General features: G+C 38.5%; 2 protein-coding genes across 2 annotated transcripts in view; one reads left to right on the forward strand and one right to left on the reverse strand.

Moving 5' to 3' along the window:
- Positions 1–7,950, reverse strand: part of MIPOL1 (mirror-image polydactyly 1) — a 256,929-nt gene extending 248,979 nt beyond the window's left edge. The window contains exons 1-2 of the mRNA XM_081047457.1: positions 7,238–7,950; positions 4,058–4,140 (exon numbers count right to left, since the gene is read on the reverse strand). The gene's annotated coding sequence lies outside the window, so the exon portion shown is untranslated. The remainder of the gene's footprint in view (positions 1–4,057; positions 4,141–7,237) is intronic.
- Positions 7,230–18,036, forward strand: part of SLC25A21 (solute carrier family 25 member 21) — a 450,807-nt gene continuing 440,000 nt past the window's right edge. Inside the window, exon 1 of the mRNA XM_081047465.1 lies at positions 7,230–7,736. Coding sequence (XP_080903591.1) covers positions 7,667–7,736 — 70 coding nt within the window. The 5' untranslated portion in view covers positions 7,230–7,666. The remainder of the gene's footprint in view (positions 7,737–18,036) is intronic.

Raw genomic sequence — 18,036 nt, forward strand, 5'->3', positions numbered from 1 at the left:
TGATCAAGTGGTGTTTTGTGTATCTTTTCACATAGTCTTCCCTCTGTGTATGTAGGTCTCTGTGTCCTAATATACCCTTTTTATAAGGATACAATCATATTGGATTAGAGTCACCCTAATGACCATATTTTAATTTGATTACTCTGTAAAGACCTTATTTCCAAATAAGGTCATACTCTGAAGTTCTAGGACTTAGGACTTCAACAAGTCTTTTCAGGGGAACACAGTTCAACCCATAACAATACTTTGAGAAACATGAAAATGAAAACACAACATGCCAAAAGTTGTAGGATACAGCAAAACCAGTGCTAAGAGGGAAGGCGTCTCAAATCAACAACTTAAATTTTACACTTTAAGGAACTAGATAAAGAAAAGAAACTAAACTCAAAACCAGAAGAAGGAAGGAACTAATAAAGATTACAGCCAAGGTAAATGAAAAAGAGAATAGGAACGAAAAAATAGAACCAACTAAACCAAAAGTTGGTACTTTGAAAATGTTTTAAAATTCTCAAAACTTTAGCTAGATTGACTACGAAGAAAGAAAGATGTAAATAAAATCAGAAATGAAAATGGGGACATTACTACTAACTTTATAGAAATTGAAAGAATTATAAGAGAATATTAATAATAGTTGTATGCCAACAAATAATTCATATGAAATGGAAAATTTCTTGAAACACACATTAACAAAACTTACTCTAGAAGAAATAGAAAATCTCAACAGACCTATAACAAGTAAAGAAATTGAAACAGTAATTAAAAACAAGTCCCAATAAAAACAAGTCCAGCACCAAATGGCTTCACTGGTGAATTCTACCAAATGTTTAATGTAGAGATAACAACAATTCTACTGCAACTTTTTCAAAAAATAGAAGAGGAGTAAATACTTCCTAATACATTGTAGGAGACCAGCATTACCCTGATACCAAAGCCAGACAAAGATATCACAAGAAAACTATAGACCAATATCCCTTGTGATGCAAAAATCCTCAACAATATACTAGCAAACCAAATTAAAAAGTACACTACAAGGATTAAATACCATGAACAAGTGGAATTTATTCCAGGAATACAATGGTGGTTTGACATCAGAGACTCAATCCACGTAATATACCATATTAATATAACAAAGGAAAAATACCTACATGATCACCTCAATAGACGTAAAAAAAAGCACTTAACAAAACCCAACGTCCTTTCATGATAAAACACTCAGCAAAGTAGGCACAGAATGGAGCGTCCTTAACATGATAAGAAAACATTTATGAAAAATCCACAGGTAACATCATATTCAATGATAAAAGACAAAGCTTCCCCCCTGTGGTCAGGAACAAGAACATGGATGCCTAATTTCATTACTGCTATTCAGCATTGTACTGGAAGTCCGAGAGAGAGAGAGAGAGAGAGAGAGAGAGAGAGAGAGAGAGAGAGAGAGAGAGAGAGAGAGAGAGAGAGAGAGAGAGAGAGAGAGAGAGAGAGAGAGAGAGAGAGAGAGAGAGAGAGAGAGAGAGAGAAGTTATGCAAGAAGGAAAGGCATCCAAATTGGAAGGGAAGAAGTAAAACTATCCCTATTAGCAAATGATATGATTCTACATAGAGAAAAATTTGAAAGAATCCACCAAAAAATTAATGCATGAATTCAGCAGAGTTGCCGGTTACAGGTCAATATACAAAAATCAATTGTGTTTCTATACACCAGCAATGAATAATCGAAGAAGGAAATCATGAAAACAATTCATTTACTACAGCATCCAAAAGAATAAAACACCCAGTAATAAATTCAACCAAAGAAGTGAAACATGTATACACTAAAAGCTACAAAGCAACATTGAAAGAAATTAAAGACCCAATTAAATGGAAAGGCATCACATGTTAGATTAGAAGACTTAATATTGTTAAGGTGGAATATAGTGATCTACAGATTCAATGTAATTCTTATAAAAATTCCAGTGGCCTTTCTTGCATAAATTGACAAGCTGATCTTCAAAGTCATATGGAATTGCAAGGAGCCCCAAGTAAGTCAACATTGAAAAAAAGAAAAACAAGGCTGGAGGACTCATGTGTTCTGATTTCAAAACTCACTACAAAGCTACATTAATTAAGATAGTGAGATAAAGTTATAAGGATAGATACATAGACCAATGGGAAGAATAGTCCAGAAAGAAACCCAAATATCTACAGCCAACTGATTTTCTGCAAGGGTGCCAAGACTATTCAATTGGGAAAGAACAGTCTCTTCAATAGATGGTGGTGGTATATCTGAATAATTATATGCAAAAGAATGAATTTGGATACCTATTTCACTAAATATACAAAAATTAACTAAAAATTGATCAGCAAACTAAATAAAAAGCTAAAAACTATAAAACTGTTATATGAAAATATAGAGGTAAATCCTCATTACTTTGGATTTGGCAATGGTCTTAGTTTGACACTAACAGCATGAAGCGACAAAAGAACCAATCGATAAATTGGACTTCATCAAAATGAAAAACTTTCATGCATCAAATGACATTATCAGGAAAGTAAAGACAACTTACAGAATGGGAGAAACATTTGCAAATCACATATGTGACAAGAATTTAATATCTATAATATATAAAGAACTCATACAACTCAACAACGAAAAGATAAACAACCCAACTATAATTTTATAAGCAATGGACTTGAATAGGCATTTCTCCAAAGAAGACATGCAAATAGCCAATGGCACATGAAAAGATGGCAAACTTCATTGGTCATTGAGGAAATGCAAATCAAAGCCATAATGTGCAATTTCACATCCTCACACCAATGAGGATGGCTGTAATTTAAAAAAAGAAAAAAAAGGAAAATAAGTTTTGGAAGAAATATGAGGAGTAGGAAGGCTTATACATTACTGTGGAATGTAAAATGGTGCAGCCACTGTGGAAAACAGTTGGTAGTTCCAGTATTTCCACTCCTGTGTGTATATCGAAGAGAAATGAGAATATATATCCACATAGAAACTTGTATACACATTTATAGCAGCATTATTCATAATAGCTTAAGGGTGGAAACAATCCAAATGTTCATCAACAAATAAATAAACACATTGCAGAACATACATGGAATATTATTTGGCCATAAAAAGGAATGAAGTACTGGTTACAACTTGGATCAATTTCTAAAACATGATGCTAACTGAAAGAAGTCACACCGAAAAGGTTACATATTGTATGATTCCTATTATATGAAGTATTCAGAATAGGCAAATCCATTGAGACAGAAAGCACATTAGTGGTTGCCAAGGGATAGGAGAAGTGTAAATGACGAGTGATTGCTTAAAGAGAGGGCATGAGGTGTTTTGGGGGGTGACTGTGATTCATTCACTGAATTAATATTTATTATTTACCTACTATGTTCCAGGCAGTATTTCAGTCACTTTGGCATGGACTTGACATTCAAAAGGAGGAAAAGAACAAGAATAAATACAAAATATATCTAGATATTGAAAATCGTAATGAAGAGAAATAAATCAGGTTAGATAAAGGGAGAAAAAAGGTTGAGGAGAAATGCATCTTTAGACATGTAAAGCCTGACTGTTAAAGTAATATTTGTGCAGACACCTGAGGAAAGTGAAGAAGCAAGTCATGGAAATGTCTAGAACATTCCTAAGCACAGGGAAAAGCAAATGCGAAGATGGGGGCATGCGTAGAAGTGTTCAAAAGAATGCCAAGAAAATGAGTGTGGTAAGTGCAGGGTGAAAGAGGTGTGGTAGGAAATGTCTGCAGAGGTAGCCAGAAGCCAAATTATTTAGGACCTTTTGGGCTGTGGCTCGGACTTCAGATTCCATTCGAAGGATAACAGGATAACTAGATGGCTTATAGTAACAGGTGCGTAACATCTGAAATACGCTTTAAAAGGATCACTCTGAGTACTGTAACCATAGTATTCAATTTATGGGAAATGTCCCAGACATGCTTAGATTATCAGTTCTGTAATCAGGGAATGTCTGGCTTTCCCACCCAACTCCTCCCTTAAATAGCTTGGTGATTTAGGTGAGGCCCTCAATCTCATCATATTTCAATCTCCTCACCTGTCAGTCAAATAAGGAATGGATTAGTCTTTTCCAGGTCTGTCATTCCAGGTCTGTCATCTCAACAAAGGGCAATTTTTGGCCTGCAGGAGACATTGGCAGTAACTGGAGACATTTTTGGTTGTCACATCTGGGGAGGGAGTTGCATGGCAGCTAATGGGTAGAGGCCCGGGATGCTGCTAAATACCCAGCATTGCACAGGACAGCCTCCCCCAGCAAAGAATTATCTGGCCCCAAAATGTCAATGGTGCTTGTTGTTGAGAAACCCTGACTTAATAACCCTAAAATTCAAATCATTTACACAAACTACTATATAATTTATGACACTGAAGTTAGTTTTCTAACTTCAAATATATAAAGTTCCGGATTCAGCTTATCAGTTCATTATTTATCAAAGTCAAGGATACTACAAGGTATTTGCTCTGAATGATTTTACATCTTGATTCTTTTCTGTATGGGAAGACAAACTGAAATTAAAATTAGACCATAACAACAGCAGCTAGTGATTCAGAAAGAGGCCTCTTACATTATACATACTTAGGTTCAAATAATACTTGTCAAATACTCAAATGACTTCAGGCAAGTTACTTAACCTCTGTGCCAGAGTTTCTTCATTTGTAAGATTAAGAATATGTCACAGGGATATTGTGAATGAGATAATGGGTTACAAAATGCTTAGCGCCGTGCCTGGTATAAGACAAGCGTTAAATGAATGTTGTAATTGTTACAATTTGCAAGGTAGGCTAAATATGGCCTGAAGGTTGCAGGTCGCTCTTCACTTTTCTAGAATCTCCCTGATTTCTCCCTCTCCTATTCTCTTTTAAATTTATTTCTAATCTGCTGTGAACTAAGATATTAGATATCCACCCTACCAACTAATATCAGGACATTACATATTACATTAAATAATAATATATAAAATAATAAAGAGTAATGTGATGCATTGTGTTTAGGGAAAATGAAATGGTAGGTCAAGTGAATTTTATCGTGTGTTTTTTTCCCCAGTGCTAAATCTTCCAGCATTCCAATGTTGGCCATGGTCAAATTTGGCTACAGATAAAAAATATGTCTCATAATCAGAGCATGGTGGGTATTTGTTGACAGTAGATTTACTGTGGCTGACTCCACACTCCAGAATATTCTTATACCTAGGCCCTATCTCCTCAACTATTCTAGAGGTGGACTAAATTACATGTGCTATCAGGCCTTGCTTTTTTACTCAAAGAAATCTGTTCTAGTCCAGAGGTTAAAAAGAGGTAGTAATGTTTTTTAATAGTGTATTTGGAAGGATGTCTGGGAGAGTCTTCTGACTGATCCATAGGGGTCTTGAGAGATTGAGGTTTTAGACCATAAACCTGCATCCATTTTATCAGGATAACATATTCAGAGATTAAGGTACTCATGGAAATAATGGATAATGCCAAAAGTCCGTCTTTAAATCTTGACCTGGGAGTATTATTGTATTTCCTGAAATAATCTAGGGGAGGCAAAAATTTTACTTCCATTGCAAGATGGTGGGGTATCCTCCATTAGATTATATGGTCCATGAGGGATTTTAACTGTTACATTGCCAGCACATACTAAAGTAACTGAAACTTAGTAAGTGCTCAATGAATGAATGTAGAATTTGGTTCATTGTGTGCCTTGGGGTTTAAGAGTTTTGACAATTTTTTTTTTTAACTTAAAAAGTTTCCCTAGTTACATATGAATAAATAAAATTAATTTTGGGGGGTAATTTAATTATTTAGGTTTCTGTGTAGCAGAATGTAGTTTGACCTGTGGTTAATATTTAAATATGCCATCCCATTGCTATTAGAAGAGGGAATCCTGGAATCGAATCCCAGCTATACTATTAATTTGTTGTGTGCTCTTGAGAAACTCAGTTTCCTCATTAGAAAATGAGGGAAATGTTTTTTCTATGAGCTCTGAGATTCTGATTTTGGTACATAATAGGTTCTCAATATTTGTTGAATAAGTGATTCTATACTGCACTCAATACCTCTAATTAGTGAAAGACTGAAACAGTGCTCAAAATCGTTTACTCTATCTAAATAGGAAATTTTTCTGAAAACTATTTCTTGGTAAACATTTCAAACTTAGTAATTTTAATCAAATATTTAATCAAATATGAGAAACTTTATTTTTGTACATGTGATCACACAGCAAGTTTCTCCAATTTATCCCTTTAAATTTGCCAGGTTAAGATATCATTATTAACAGCTTTTAATAACTAGCCTAAGAAATGAAAACTATATGAAACCAGATATTGTACATTTAACTGGAAATCATATTTATTAAATTGACCCATATTTCATTACTTTTATTCAATGGCTTGGGCCTTCAAAAATGGCAATGTTATACGGTTCAAACTAAATACATTTAGTATTAAATACCGCGTTTAAGAAATAATGTAACAATAGGGTTTCCAAAGCCCCTTGTTCCCCCTTTTTTTTTAACTCATATCATCGTCTGCCTGTTAGCGGTGTGGTATTTTTCTAAAATTTAAGAATCTGTTTCTTTCCTACATAGCATTTGCAAGTTGTGGTTTAAAAATGGTATAAGTTAGTATTTCTGTCTTGCCAACTATCCCAAAGGGCTAGTATGAATAATTAAATGTTTTATAGACAGAATATACTGGTAGATCCTTAATATTCCTTGATTATTTAGGCTAGTGGCTTACAAACTTTAGCGTTCATAACAATCATTGGAAAACGTATTAAAACTCTGGTTTCTGAGCTCTATATCCAGAGAATCTGATTCAGTAGGTTGGGGTGGGGCCATAAATTCGCCTTTCTCACAAACTCCCACCATACGCTGATGCTGCTGGCTCTTAAGATCATGCTTGGAGAACCACTGACCTGGGGTACAGAAGAGACTTATTTGTAACAAGGCTTCCTTCATTTATTTATTTATGATTTATTTAGTGTTTCAGTAAATAAAACTCAGGCTGATGAGGTATCAGATAAATTCCCTTAAGCCAAAACCATTTCTTAGTAAATTGTAAGGCAACTGTAAGTTGGATTTGCTTTGAGTGAGTTCCTACAGCCCCAGATTTCAGGACAACTCACTCCACGGGAATTTATTCACCTGTCCTATTTTTAGAATTGCACTGTGTTCTGGCTCGCCAGGAGGGGCAAGGGTCGCCCTAGCCCTGCCGCTGGAGCCCAAGGCGAGGCTTACTTCTTTACTTGCATTATCAGAGGCAGCACGTCCAGCTTGACAAACTCTGCAGCTCCTGATAGGGAAGCGCGTGGGCACCGATCTAGGAGACCAAACTCAACTCCATCTGCGAGTCTTCTCCAGGGCCCCTCGTGGAGTCCTGAGAGCCGAGGAGGAGCCCGGGAAGGTGCTCCGCGGGCAGGTTCAGATCCGCGGGAGATCACGCCGCGAGTCTGCGCCTGCAACCGCCGCCTCCGAGCAGTGGCGGGATTGCCGCCTCCGAGCAGTCGCGGGATTGCCGCCTCCGAGCAGTCGCGGATTGCCGCCTCAAGGGGAGCCACTCGGCCCAAGGACCAACCCCGCTCGAGATCTCTCTATCTGGAGACGCTCTGCAGGCTGGCACTCAGGCCATTCATCTCAGCCTGCTCCATCGTCCTCAGGCTTGCGAACATGTCGGCCAAGGCCGAAGGCGGCTTAGCGAAGGAGGCTTCACGGCAGATCCTGGCCGGTGGTTCCGCTGGTAAGGCCGCGCCGCCCCGCCCCGCCCCGCCCCGCCCCGTCCCGCCAGGGGCTAGTCGCTTTCCCTTTGGGTGTCCCGAAAACGTTGCTCAAACAAGTCTCTCATCCGAAGTTTCGCGTTCTTCCTCTAAATTCTGCGCTGCCGGCGCGGCGCCTGAACCCGCCGAGCCCGAGTGCGGAGGAGCCCGGGAGCGGCGGCGGGCGGCGGGTGCCCCGGGTTAAGCCGCCGAGGCGCCCGCGGCGGCAGCTCTCGGGTTCCCCGCCTTCTCGGTTCCTAGCCTGAAAAGCAAGGAAGGCAGCTCCAAGGCCTGCAACTCTGAGGAGGCTTTTGCCCAGCTGGCTATTTTCCTTGAAATGATCCAGTGTCTGTCAGACTTAGTTTTGCTGTCAGTCGTAGCCTCTTTCTTCTGACTTAACTCAGATCTTGCATAACCCCTGCCTCCCTCATTAAAATATGCACCTCCGGACTCCACAGGTCTTTTTGCATACTGTGTTTGCTTGGGGCTATTCGTGCCTTAAATAGGCGTATTAAAATTAAATGCATATGTTAACACATATAAACACCTTTGATATAATGGGCTCACGTTAATTTATGGAGAGTTATGCTGTGGGGTTAAAAAAAAAGCTTTAGAAAAATAAGTCTGTGGATGCCAATCATGGAAATAATTACTAAGTGTGCATAGGGAAAGTTTCCCATGAGATTGTTATGTGAACGTATTTTAAAGATATTTAAAATATAAATTATGAGTTGATTGAAAAGTTAATCTTACATACTGTGGTGCATTTTTATTATAAATATGTAAAATAATTACTATAATTCAGTCATCACCATAAAAGGTTTTAATAAATGTAGCTATTCTCTTATGTTATGGTAACTCTAATAAACCATATTACGTAAGACAATGACTAGATGTCTATAATGTTTAACTTCCAGTAGTAAAATTTATTTGATTTTCAGACACATTTGCACTTTTTATAAGGGACTGCTATAAATTATGACTAGTTTTTATTATGTCATGAACTACTTGCATCTTAGGGGTACCACAAGCAGCCACATGTATCATTTATAATCTGTACACTTTCCTAAAGATGATATTTCATTAATATGGCAATTAATTTTTTTAGATGTAACTGAGCTGTGTCCATCTATTATGATGTCAATGTCTCCACTGTCTACTTTTTAGCTGTTTCCCCATAGTGATGATGAATTTGTACCAACTTATTCACCATTTTGGTCAAATTCCACAATCTCCAATACTCTGCCAACTGTCCCTGATTTACTTGATTCAGAGCCCATGATCCTGATCAAAGAAAACAGCTGGTCCAATAGGACAGTGAAGCAAATTGGTGAATGTCCTAACCTATGACTAATGATTCACAAGCATCTATATATTGGCTTTGATGATCATACTATGTGTTAGACACAGCTAAACTCAAGGTATGTTAAAAATAGATCAAACTGTAATCCTACTTACACTGTTTTGTTGGATGATAAATATTTGGTATAAATACAATGTGTGATTCCATCATGTTCTTATAATCGTAATTAACATGAAAGAAAATTAGTACGTTTATAAGATAAATTAAACAGCATATTTTATTTATACATTTAGTGTATGGAATTATTGATAAATGATGAGAGTAATTTATACTTTCATCCTAGTGAAAAAGAGTCATATTTTCTTCTATGTAGCCAATAACATTTTCATAAAATTGCATATTTATTGGATTTTAATAAGTGCAGGCTAATTATATATACTAAGGCAAGGGCTAAAAAGAAATCAATATACAAAACAGGTAGAATATTAATATATACAAAAAAAGCATGTGAATCTCTAGCACTGGCATTCTGATTACTGATACTGTCATCAGATACAATACTTCTGTTGTGTGCATTATATGATCTTTTGATGACAAAGGTTAAAAATACAACCTGGATTTCTTAAGGGGGAAGAAAAGAGAAGCTGGGGAGGTTTATTAGAGAAATACCAGTATCTCGTGGAATTCAAGGTCTGGGATGCATTCCTGGGACAGACTGGAATCAGGAGCTGGAACACCGAGAGGAACTCAGGAAGTGAACTCTTGCCATCTCTTATTTCTTCCCTTTGTCAAATGGTTAAGCATTCCCAAGGCTGATAATAGGGTCACAAGTAATACTGCTGTAGCTGTTAGGATGGCTTTCCCTACCACCATAGATTTGCCCAGTAAGGAGTAAACATGCCAAATAGATTCAGAAAGTTAAGTACTTAGCCAGCCAAAAACAAGTCATTATGGTATCAGCTCCCTGTGTCCCTTGTTCCACAGATAACACCAAACTGAAGAAGCTAGATGACAGGGATGGTATGAGCAGTAGGTCCTGCTGCTGTTGAGAAGCCACCTCAGAACCACAGCCAGGCCATTTTATACACTTAGGCTGAAGTCTGTAGCTTTACCCTAAGTGAGAGTAAGGTGGCAAGTCTTGTGCTCCGTTGAAACTGGGGAAATAGATGAGAAATGGGTTTGTGGCAGCCCTCCACAAGAAAGCGAGAGAAACAGCCTCTCAGCAGCTCCTCACCAGGTTGCTTATCTTTCCTTAGGCTGGCAGAAATCACAGGGCATTCTGCCAAGACTCAGGTCAGAATGTGGTTAAGCCTTGCCTACATGGCCTATGTGGAAATGTCAGGTTGTCAGGTGCCACGCTGTGGAGCTGTTTCCTGTGCTCTCCTTGTGCCTTCATCAGTCTTTTCTTACACCTGACTGCTGTTTTCTGCTTTGCACTCCACATGGCAGATTGTGGTCACCAGTGGCTCCTGAGCTTACATGCTCTTGGCTTCTATTCTCTAGAGAGAGTAAGAGGCTGACTTGCTTTTATCAGTTCTAGTGCAAAATGCTGAGGAAAGACTCAAAATAACCCAGTGATGCTCACAGACCCATCTCTGCACCAATCAGCGATAGCCAACGGCCACGTAGATGATTGGGAGTGAGGTGAAGTGGGAATCTCGTGAGATTATTTTTCAGAGAAGCTGTACACATCATGAGATGGGCAATAGGTGTCTTTTATAATGATACATGCCTTTTATTAAACTATGGTTTGTAATATTTTTACTTAAAAGACCAAAGAGACTGATGCATTGACATTTGTTTTGACAATACACGTCTAAAGACTGGACTTGAGTTTGTAGCTACGTAGCTATTATATGTAGATATTTTTTGCCAACGGGAAATTTGTTTTATACGACAAAAGTTGTGTTCAAGACAAGTCAATATGCACTGGAGTTTTACAGGCTTCTAGTCTGCATTCTTGGCTTCAAGTAATAGCATAAGAGTCAGGTAAGAAAATAGGAGCCACTGATGAGAGCTTCAGGAAGGTCAGAGAAGCCTAACACTGTAGAGGGTTTAAGGATGAAAATGAGAAGAGGCCATTGGATTAGACTCTTACCATGGATAAGCAAACAGGGGCATGATAGCACCTGAAAGTTTATTAAAAATACAGGGTCTCAGGCCTCACTCTAGACCTACCATATCAGAATCTGGATTTTAGGAAGGTCCCCAAGTCATTCGTTTGTACTTCCAGGTTTTAGAAGCACTGTATTAGAAGACTTTTGAAAAATAGAGTCTGTAGGGTAAGAGTCAGATTGCAAAGTTAATCTTTGCAAACTTGCCAGGTTGCAAGTTAAATCTTTCTTGGTTTTTATTGCTGACCAGAGAGAGAAGAGTGAATTTTGTGTGTCTTATAACATGTCCTCAATTTAGCTTCCAGGTTTATTTTCTACCTCTCTCCTACACATTCCATTTGGTGTCTGCTAAATAAATCTGCTAACCATACTTAAATGTTGCCTGTACCTTTCCACCATTATTCCCAATTCCTGGAATGTCTTCCCCTTATTTTCTCTACCTATTGAAATCCTATCCATTTTCCAAGGCCTAGCTTGAAAACTATTTTCTGCATAAATGTTTCCCAGATGGCCTCTACAGCCACATCCAGCTTTAACATTCTCATTAACATGTGAATGGTACAAATAATAAAAATGGCTAACATTTATTGAGTCAATACTAAATGCCAGACCCAGTTCTAAGCTTTACATGTATCAACATTTTAAATCCTCACCACAACTCCAGGGTGAAGAAACTAATGCACAGAGGGCCTAATTAACTCGTCTATGCTTACACAAACATGAAACTGTTTCTATAGTAAGTCAGGATAGGAGAGGGACTAAGAATATTATTAACCATTGACAGACATTTTTAGAAGTTGTAGAGACCAAGTTAAGCATGCTATCCCTAATTATTTCTGTATCTCTTATTAGTTGACATGCTTTAAAAGAACTTTTATCTATAAATACAATCCTTACAGTCTTCTGCTACATATGTGGTCTGACAATTAAGTTCTTGAACTTGTTGGAATGATGTGGCTAACCTTGTTTGATATCAGAGGGATTATTCATTATGAATTTGTACCAATTGGACAAACAGTTAACCAAGTTTACTATTTGGAAGTGCTGAAAAGTCTGCATGAAAAAGTTAGACGACCTGAACTTTTCACCAACAATTCATGGCTCTTGCATCACGACAATGCACCAGCTCACACAGCACTGTCTGTGAGGGAGTTTTTAGCCAGTAAGCAAATCACTGTATTGGAACACCCTCCCTACTCACCTGATCTGGCCCCCAATGACTTCGTTCTTTACCCAAAGATAAAGGAAATATTTAAAGGAAGACAATTTGATGACATTCAGGACATCAAGGGTAATATGACGACAGCCCTTGATGACCATTCCAGAAAAAGAGTTCCAAAATTGCTTTGAAGGGTGGACTAGGAGCTGATATCGGTGCATAGCTTCCCAAGGGGAGTACTTCAAAGGTGACCGTAGTGGTATTCAGCGAGAGGTATTGTGGGGACAGAGTCCCAGAGAGCAGTTTCCAGGCTCTCGGCCTCACGTAGAAAGGTGCTGACTTGGTTATTATGACCATCAGCTGTAATCAGATGGCCATCTGCTGTGGCTGGGTGGCCATCAGCTGTTATCAATTAGCCATTAGCCACTAATATAACTGCGGAGGCTACGCTGGGCAGGTTGGTTGGTTGGCAGAGGTGTGGAGTGTGGATTGCGCATCATGTGGCTCCTGCTTCCTGTGTCTCCAACCCAGCTGCCAGCGAGAATGTAGTTGTATGAACTCCCTTATCTATGGCTTCGTTGGTGTTCCTTTTTGGCATCGCCGTATCCTGCATTCTTGTGCAGGGAGGGGGAGCTGAATCCCTACATTACAGGTATGTAGCACTTTTTCTGGTATAGAATGAGTTCGCGAACTTAATTGTCTGACCTCGTAGTATCATGCTCTTTCTTTCCAAATAATTTCATGTGGGCACAAGATTAGCTTTTGGCCAAAAGAAAATTCTCAATCCATTCAGGGTCTCTATGTGCACTTGGGCAGATAGTGGACTGAAAAAGGCCTATGTCCACTGGAGCAAGTAGGAGCTGAAACACAGCCCAGGCTCTGATTCATAATCTGTATTCTCATATCCTAGAGATGCAGATACCTGAGTGAGAAGGGACATATTTTCTATTTCTCACAAAGACACCAAATGGATAGGTAGCAAACCTGACAGCAACCTTGACAGAATTTCCCCAAACTTGCTAGAGCTCCCAAGGTCTTGGGCTGCAACATCCCCCCAGGTCCCTAAATCATTACAGTGTCTGCTCATCAGCAGGACTCCAGTAGGTTTCCCTTTTATGCACATCTCTTCCTTGGAGCCAGGAACATTGTTCCACCTTAGACCCTCCCGTTCTCCCCAATGACCCGTTTGGGCTCTTCCATGTGTTTCTAAACACTCATGGGGTTCTTATTTCTCATGTCATGTAGAAGCCTTTGAGGTCCACTTAGATGGGTATTCTTTCCAAGTTCTCATAGGACTTTTGCACCCAACTTCAGAATCTCCTAGCATCTCTGATGAAGTCCCCTCGGGCCCCAGGGGACCCTGCTGTCACCAGAACTCGTCAGGCTTCCTCCTGAGGGCACACCTAGGCCCTGCCCACACTGAATTCCCTTCCACAATGGCATTTCTAGGACCTTCCTCCTCCTGCCTCCCAGAATCTTATATTCCTTGAAGTCTGCAAGTTCCACTGAGAATGTTTTCTAGAGCATTTCCCCTCCGTATATAATTTACATGATTACCATGCGGGCAGGACACTGATTTATTTCCCCAAATTTATAGGTGCTGTTTCCTCTGCTCTTCTCCACCCTAGTCCCCTGTACCTGGTAGGCACACACCCCACCACGTCTTTTGTCACTGTCTTTATTTTGTGCATCTTTCTGGAGAGGTTTTAGTCAAATTCATTAGTCAAAGTATTCTGGAAACAAATTTTGAGTTTTGCACTAGACACAGTTCAAGTACTTTGTGCAGTTTGTCTCATTAATCACCTTCAAGGGGTCAAATGAGAAAGTGAAGTGAAAGACCTTTTTGGGGAGAGAAAAACCTGGGATTCATGGATAGGCTTCTGGGAGATTTAACTCTTGAGAGTATATGTAAAATGTGCATTACACTGATGGCAGAGTCCAAAGCTTAAAAGGTTAATAAAAAGGTATCGGATAATTCTAAATCTTATATTTTAAACATCTGAACTTATATATCTTTATTTTCATGTGATTTCTATCTTTTCTTACCCTAACTCCTAATAGTTAAAATACAGTTAAAAGAAATGCCTTAACTGGCAGCATGTATGCTGGTAGTCCTCTGGATTTTAATTTGGACTAGGTAATAAAGGGCGGACGCATCGGGGGGTAATCGAGGTTAAAATTTTGATCAAGGAAAATTCTTTTTCAGAATGGGTGCAAAGGGGACACACATGTGATTTGGATAACTGGCACTTTGGAAATTCAGGATTTGGGAAACTGCAATTGTTTGATAATAAATAGCAGGTTGCAGTGAAACAGGTGAGCCTTTATGACACATCAAAGGGAGGCTGGAACCCATTACCTGGTAATTAGGGAGTAAAAAATTCTCTTTATTTCAACCACAGAGGAGGAAGCAACTCTACTGCTCAAATTAATTATAAAATACCTTTAAGGAATGTGTTTTAATTAAAATGTAGTCTTGTCTCTCTTAAAGAAAATCTAGATCCCAAAAGTATGAATTTCAGAACAAATAAAATATGAATTGCATAACCACCTTTCAAAGGATTCCGTATTTTACTGTTTTTCACCAAGAGACATTTCAAAAGTGTACGTATTGTTTGTAGGTACAGGATTCAGTTGGCATAAAACAACTTTACACAACGTTTTAGGAAAGCCTGTTAAAGCATCCCTCCTCTTCTCCCTCCCCCACAGTCTTAACTACAACATCTCAGAGCAATGAGAACCTGGTGTTTTGCGTACAGCACAGTAGGTGCTCAGAAATGCTTGTTGACTCTATTAATGACTACATATCAGAAGTCATAAGCACAAGCCACAGGATTTTATTCTTAGGGTTCTAGTCATCAGACAACTGATACTTGCAACAATACCTCCTTTCAACACTATTTCCTTTCATTGTAATCATTCAGTAAACAAAGTGAAAAAAAATTACCTTCAGGTCTAACATGTCTGCCATCTTCTGAGAGAGGCCCATGATAATTTTTCAAATTTATGTATCATCTTTCATTTCAGGACCCCAAACTGAAAAGAGATGCACAAATCATTTTTAAACATCTTTATGATTAAAGTAGTTGGTGTCTTTAAATGGCAATGGATAAAACCAGGTTAAGGGACTTATGCAGGATTCTTTATAATTGTAGACTTTAACTGCAGACTTTTAATTGTAGACTTTGATTTTTCTTACCAGTTGTCTTTTCCTTTTGCTTTTAAATTATTATGTTCATGTCAATTATTTCTGTATTTTGAGGTGGTCATGATTTATGCTTATTGTAAATATTCTATTAGGTCTTTATCTTTTGGTTGTTATCGATAGCCCTTGTATTAGTTTGCTAGAGCTGTCTGAATAATGTTCCACAAACTGAGTGGCTTAAAATCACAGGACTTTATTGTCTCATGGTTCTGGAGGTTAGACGTTTGAAATTGAAGTGTGGGCAGACCTGGTTCCTTCTGGAGGCACTGAAAGAGAATCTGTTCCATACCTCTCCCTTAGCTTCTGGCAATTGCCAACAGTCCTTGTATTCTTTGGCTGTCATCACATGGCTTTCTTTCCCTATGTGTCTCCTCTGTGTGCAAATTTCTCTCTTCTTCTAAGGACACCACTTATTGGATTAGGGCCCACTCCAATCCATTATGACCTCATCTTAACCTGATTACATCTGCAAAGACCCTACTTCCAAATAACGTCATGTTCTCATGCACCAGGGGTTAGGACTTGAACATAACTTTTGCGGGGGGCGGGGGTTGAACACAATTCAACCCCAAACAGGCATTCAATTATATTTTTCTCTTCGTATTGTGTTTCTCAAATTCACATCCCATATCTCAAGCTGTGGTCCCATGTTTCTCTTCCTTTCAAAGTCAACCTTTGTGAAAAGTTTCTCATTCAGTTTTCAACCTATTATAAGTCATATCTGTCTTTACCTCTCTGCTGAAACTGTTAACTACTGGTTTTCATTCCTAATTTTATCCAATCTGTGTGTGATTAATTTTTCTCTTTGAAGTTGTCTATACTGTTGATTTTCACCCCTTTCTTCATATCGCCTCACTGTTTTACTGTTTGTCACCTTTGCTGGTTCCTCTTCTTTCTCTGTCCTCATAAATTGGTGTTCTGCAGGGTTCTAACTTCTCTGTTCCACACCCTCTATTATCTCCCTGAACAAGCCCATCTGTTCTCTGGCTTCAGTATTATCTATTTGCAGATAACTCCATGATCTATATTGCCAACTCCTCTGTGCCCTGCAGACTCAAATTTCTAACTTAGACAGTAAAAATAACATGGAATCCAGAGTCATGTGAACTATAATGATTTTCAAAAATATTTTAGAGCTAAATTTTGAAACTGGTAGTAGATCCTCAAATACCGTTTTCTCTTTTTGTATAGTGTTCATGCTTATTTTGATTTCAGCCTTTCTCATTCATTCTTCTTTTTATCTTAAGAAGTTGCAAATGAACTTCTCTGGGTGTCTATTTGGGTTAAGTGGAGCGTACCTAATTATCTAATCAATAATTATTATGACAGGAATACTGTAAGATAAACTGTAATAGGAAACTGTAAGATAAATCTTAAGTACCAACATGTACTGAATGATTACTATGTGCAAACCACCTTTCTTTGCTTAAATCATCAATATTAATTTGTAATTTCTTGGAGATGAGGAAAGTGAAGCTCAGAGAACTTAAATAAATTGCTCAAGCATGGATTCAAACTCTTCTCTTTGCTTTCAAAGCTGTACTCCTACCCACTACCCCACCCTGCTTCCCAGTGTGCAGAATGAGAAGTCAGGTTGGCAGTCCCACATAAAGTATGGCCTCATGAGGCCTCTTTTCTTTCTGGTTGGGTTAAATATCATAGTTGCTTTGGGAACCTGATATTGATGAACAATCACGGTCTGCCTTTGGTGCAATAGGTCATTTCTTGTTTTAGCCAAATCTTTAATTGCCAGCAATAGCAAAACTATGAAATTGTCCTTATTACCCAGCAGGGAGCTCTGTTATTATTCATGGGCTACCCCTTTTTTGCCAGCCTCTACAAGCAATTGATTAGGAATGAAATGAGCCTCAATCTTCAGGTAATTGGTAACTGAATCCTTTATATAACTAGGCAAGATACCAGAATGATTCATTGGAGTGAGAACAACCCTATAACAGACTGGACAAGCCTATCTGTGCAGAAGAAGGGAATTTAAATGACATAAAATAGGTGTCTTGAGCCTTCTTGTTGCATGAATCTGGTAGCTTCAAGTTAGACGCCAGGGTGAATTTAGTTCAATGTAAAAACTAGAATGGACTATTGTAGGAAGAAGACATAACTACTTTGGAGAAGAATAAAATATCTGTTTCAGTACAATTGAATGACACCTAAAATGGAATTGTGGCCAAAAAGTTAGAGACAGAGAGAGAGACAGAGAGAGAGAGAGAGAGAGAGAGAGAGAGAGAGAGAGAGAGAGAGCTAATATACTAATAATTTTTGAAATGTTACCAATATTTATGGATTATTAAGTGTGCCAAAATCAGAGTAATTTGAAATAAACTTCAGGTACCTCTAATTTATTCAGGAATGAGGTTATTTTGGAGCTTCCTTCGCCAAAGGGCAGTACATTTGCTTGATATCACAATGCTCCTGTATCACAATGGGTGGTCATATCCCAATCTAAGAACTCCATTCTGTATTTGTGCGTACCTATAGATGGCGC

Source organism: Rhinolophus hipposideros (genome assembly GCF_964194185.1).
Source record: "Rhinolophus hipposideros genome assembly, chromosome: 5".
Lineage (NCBI taxonomy): Eukaryota > Metazoa > Chordata > Mammalia > Chiroptera > Rhinolophidae > Rhinolophus > Rhinolophus hipposideros.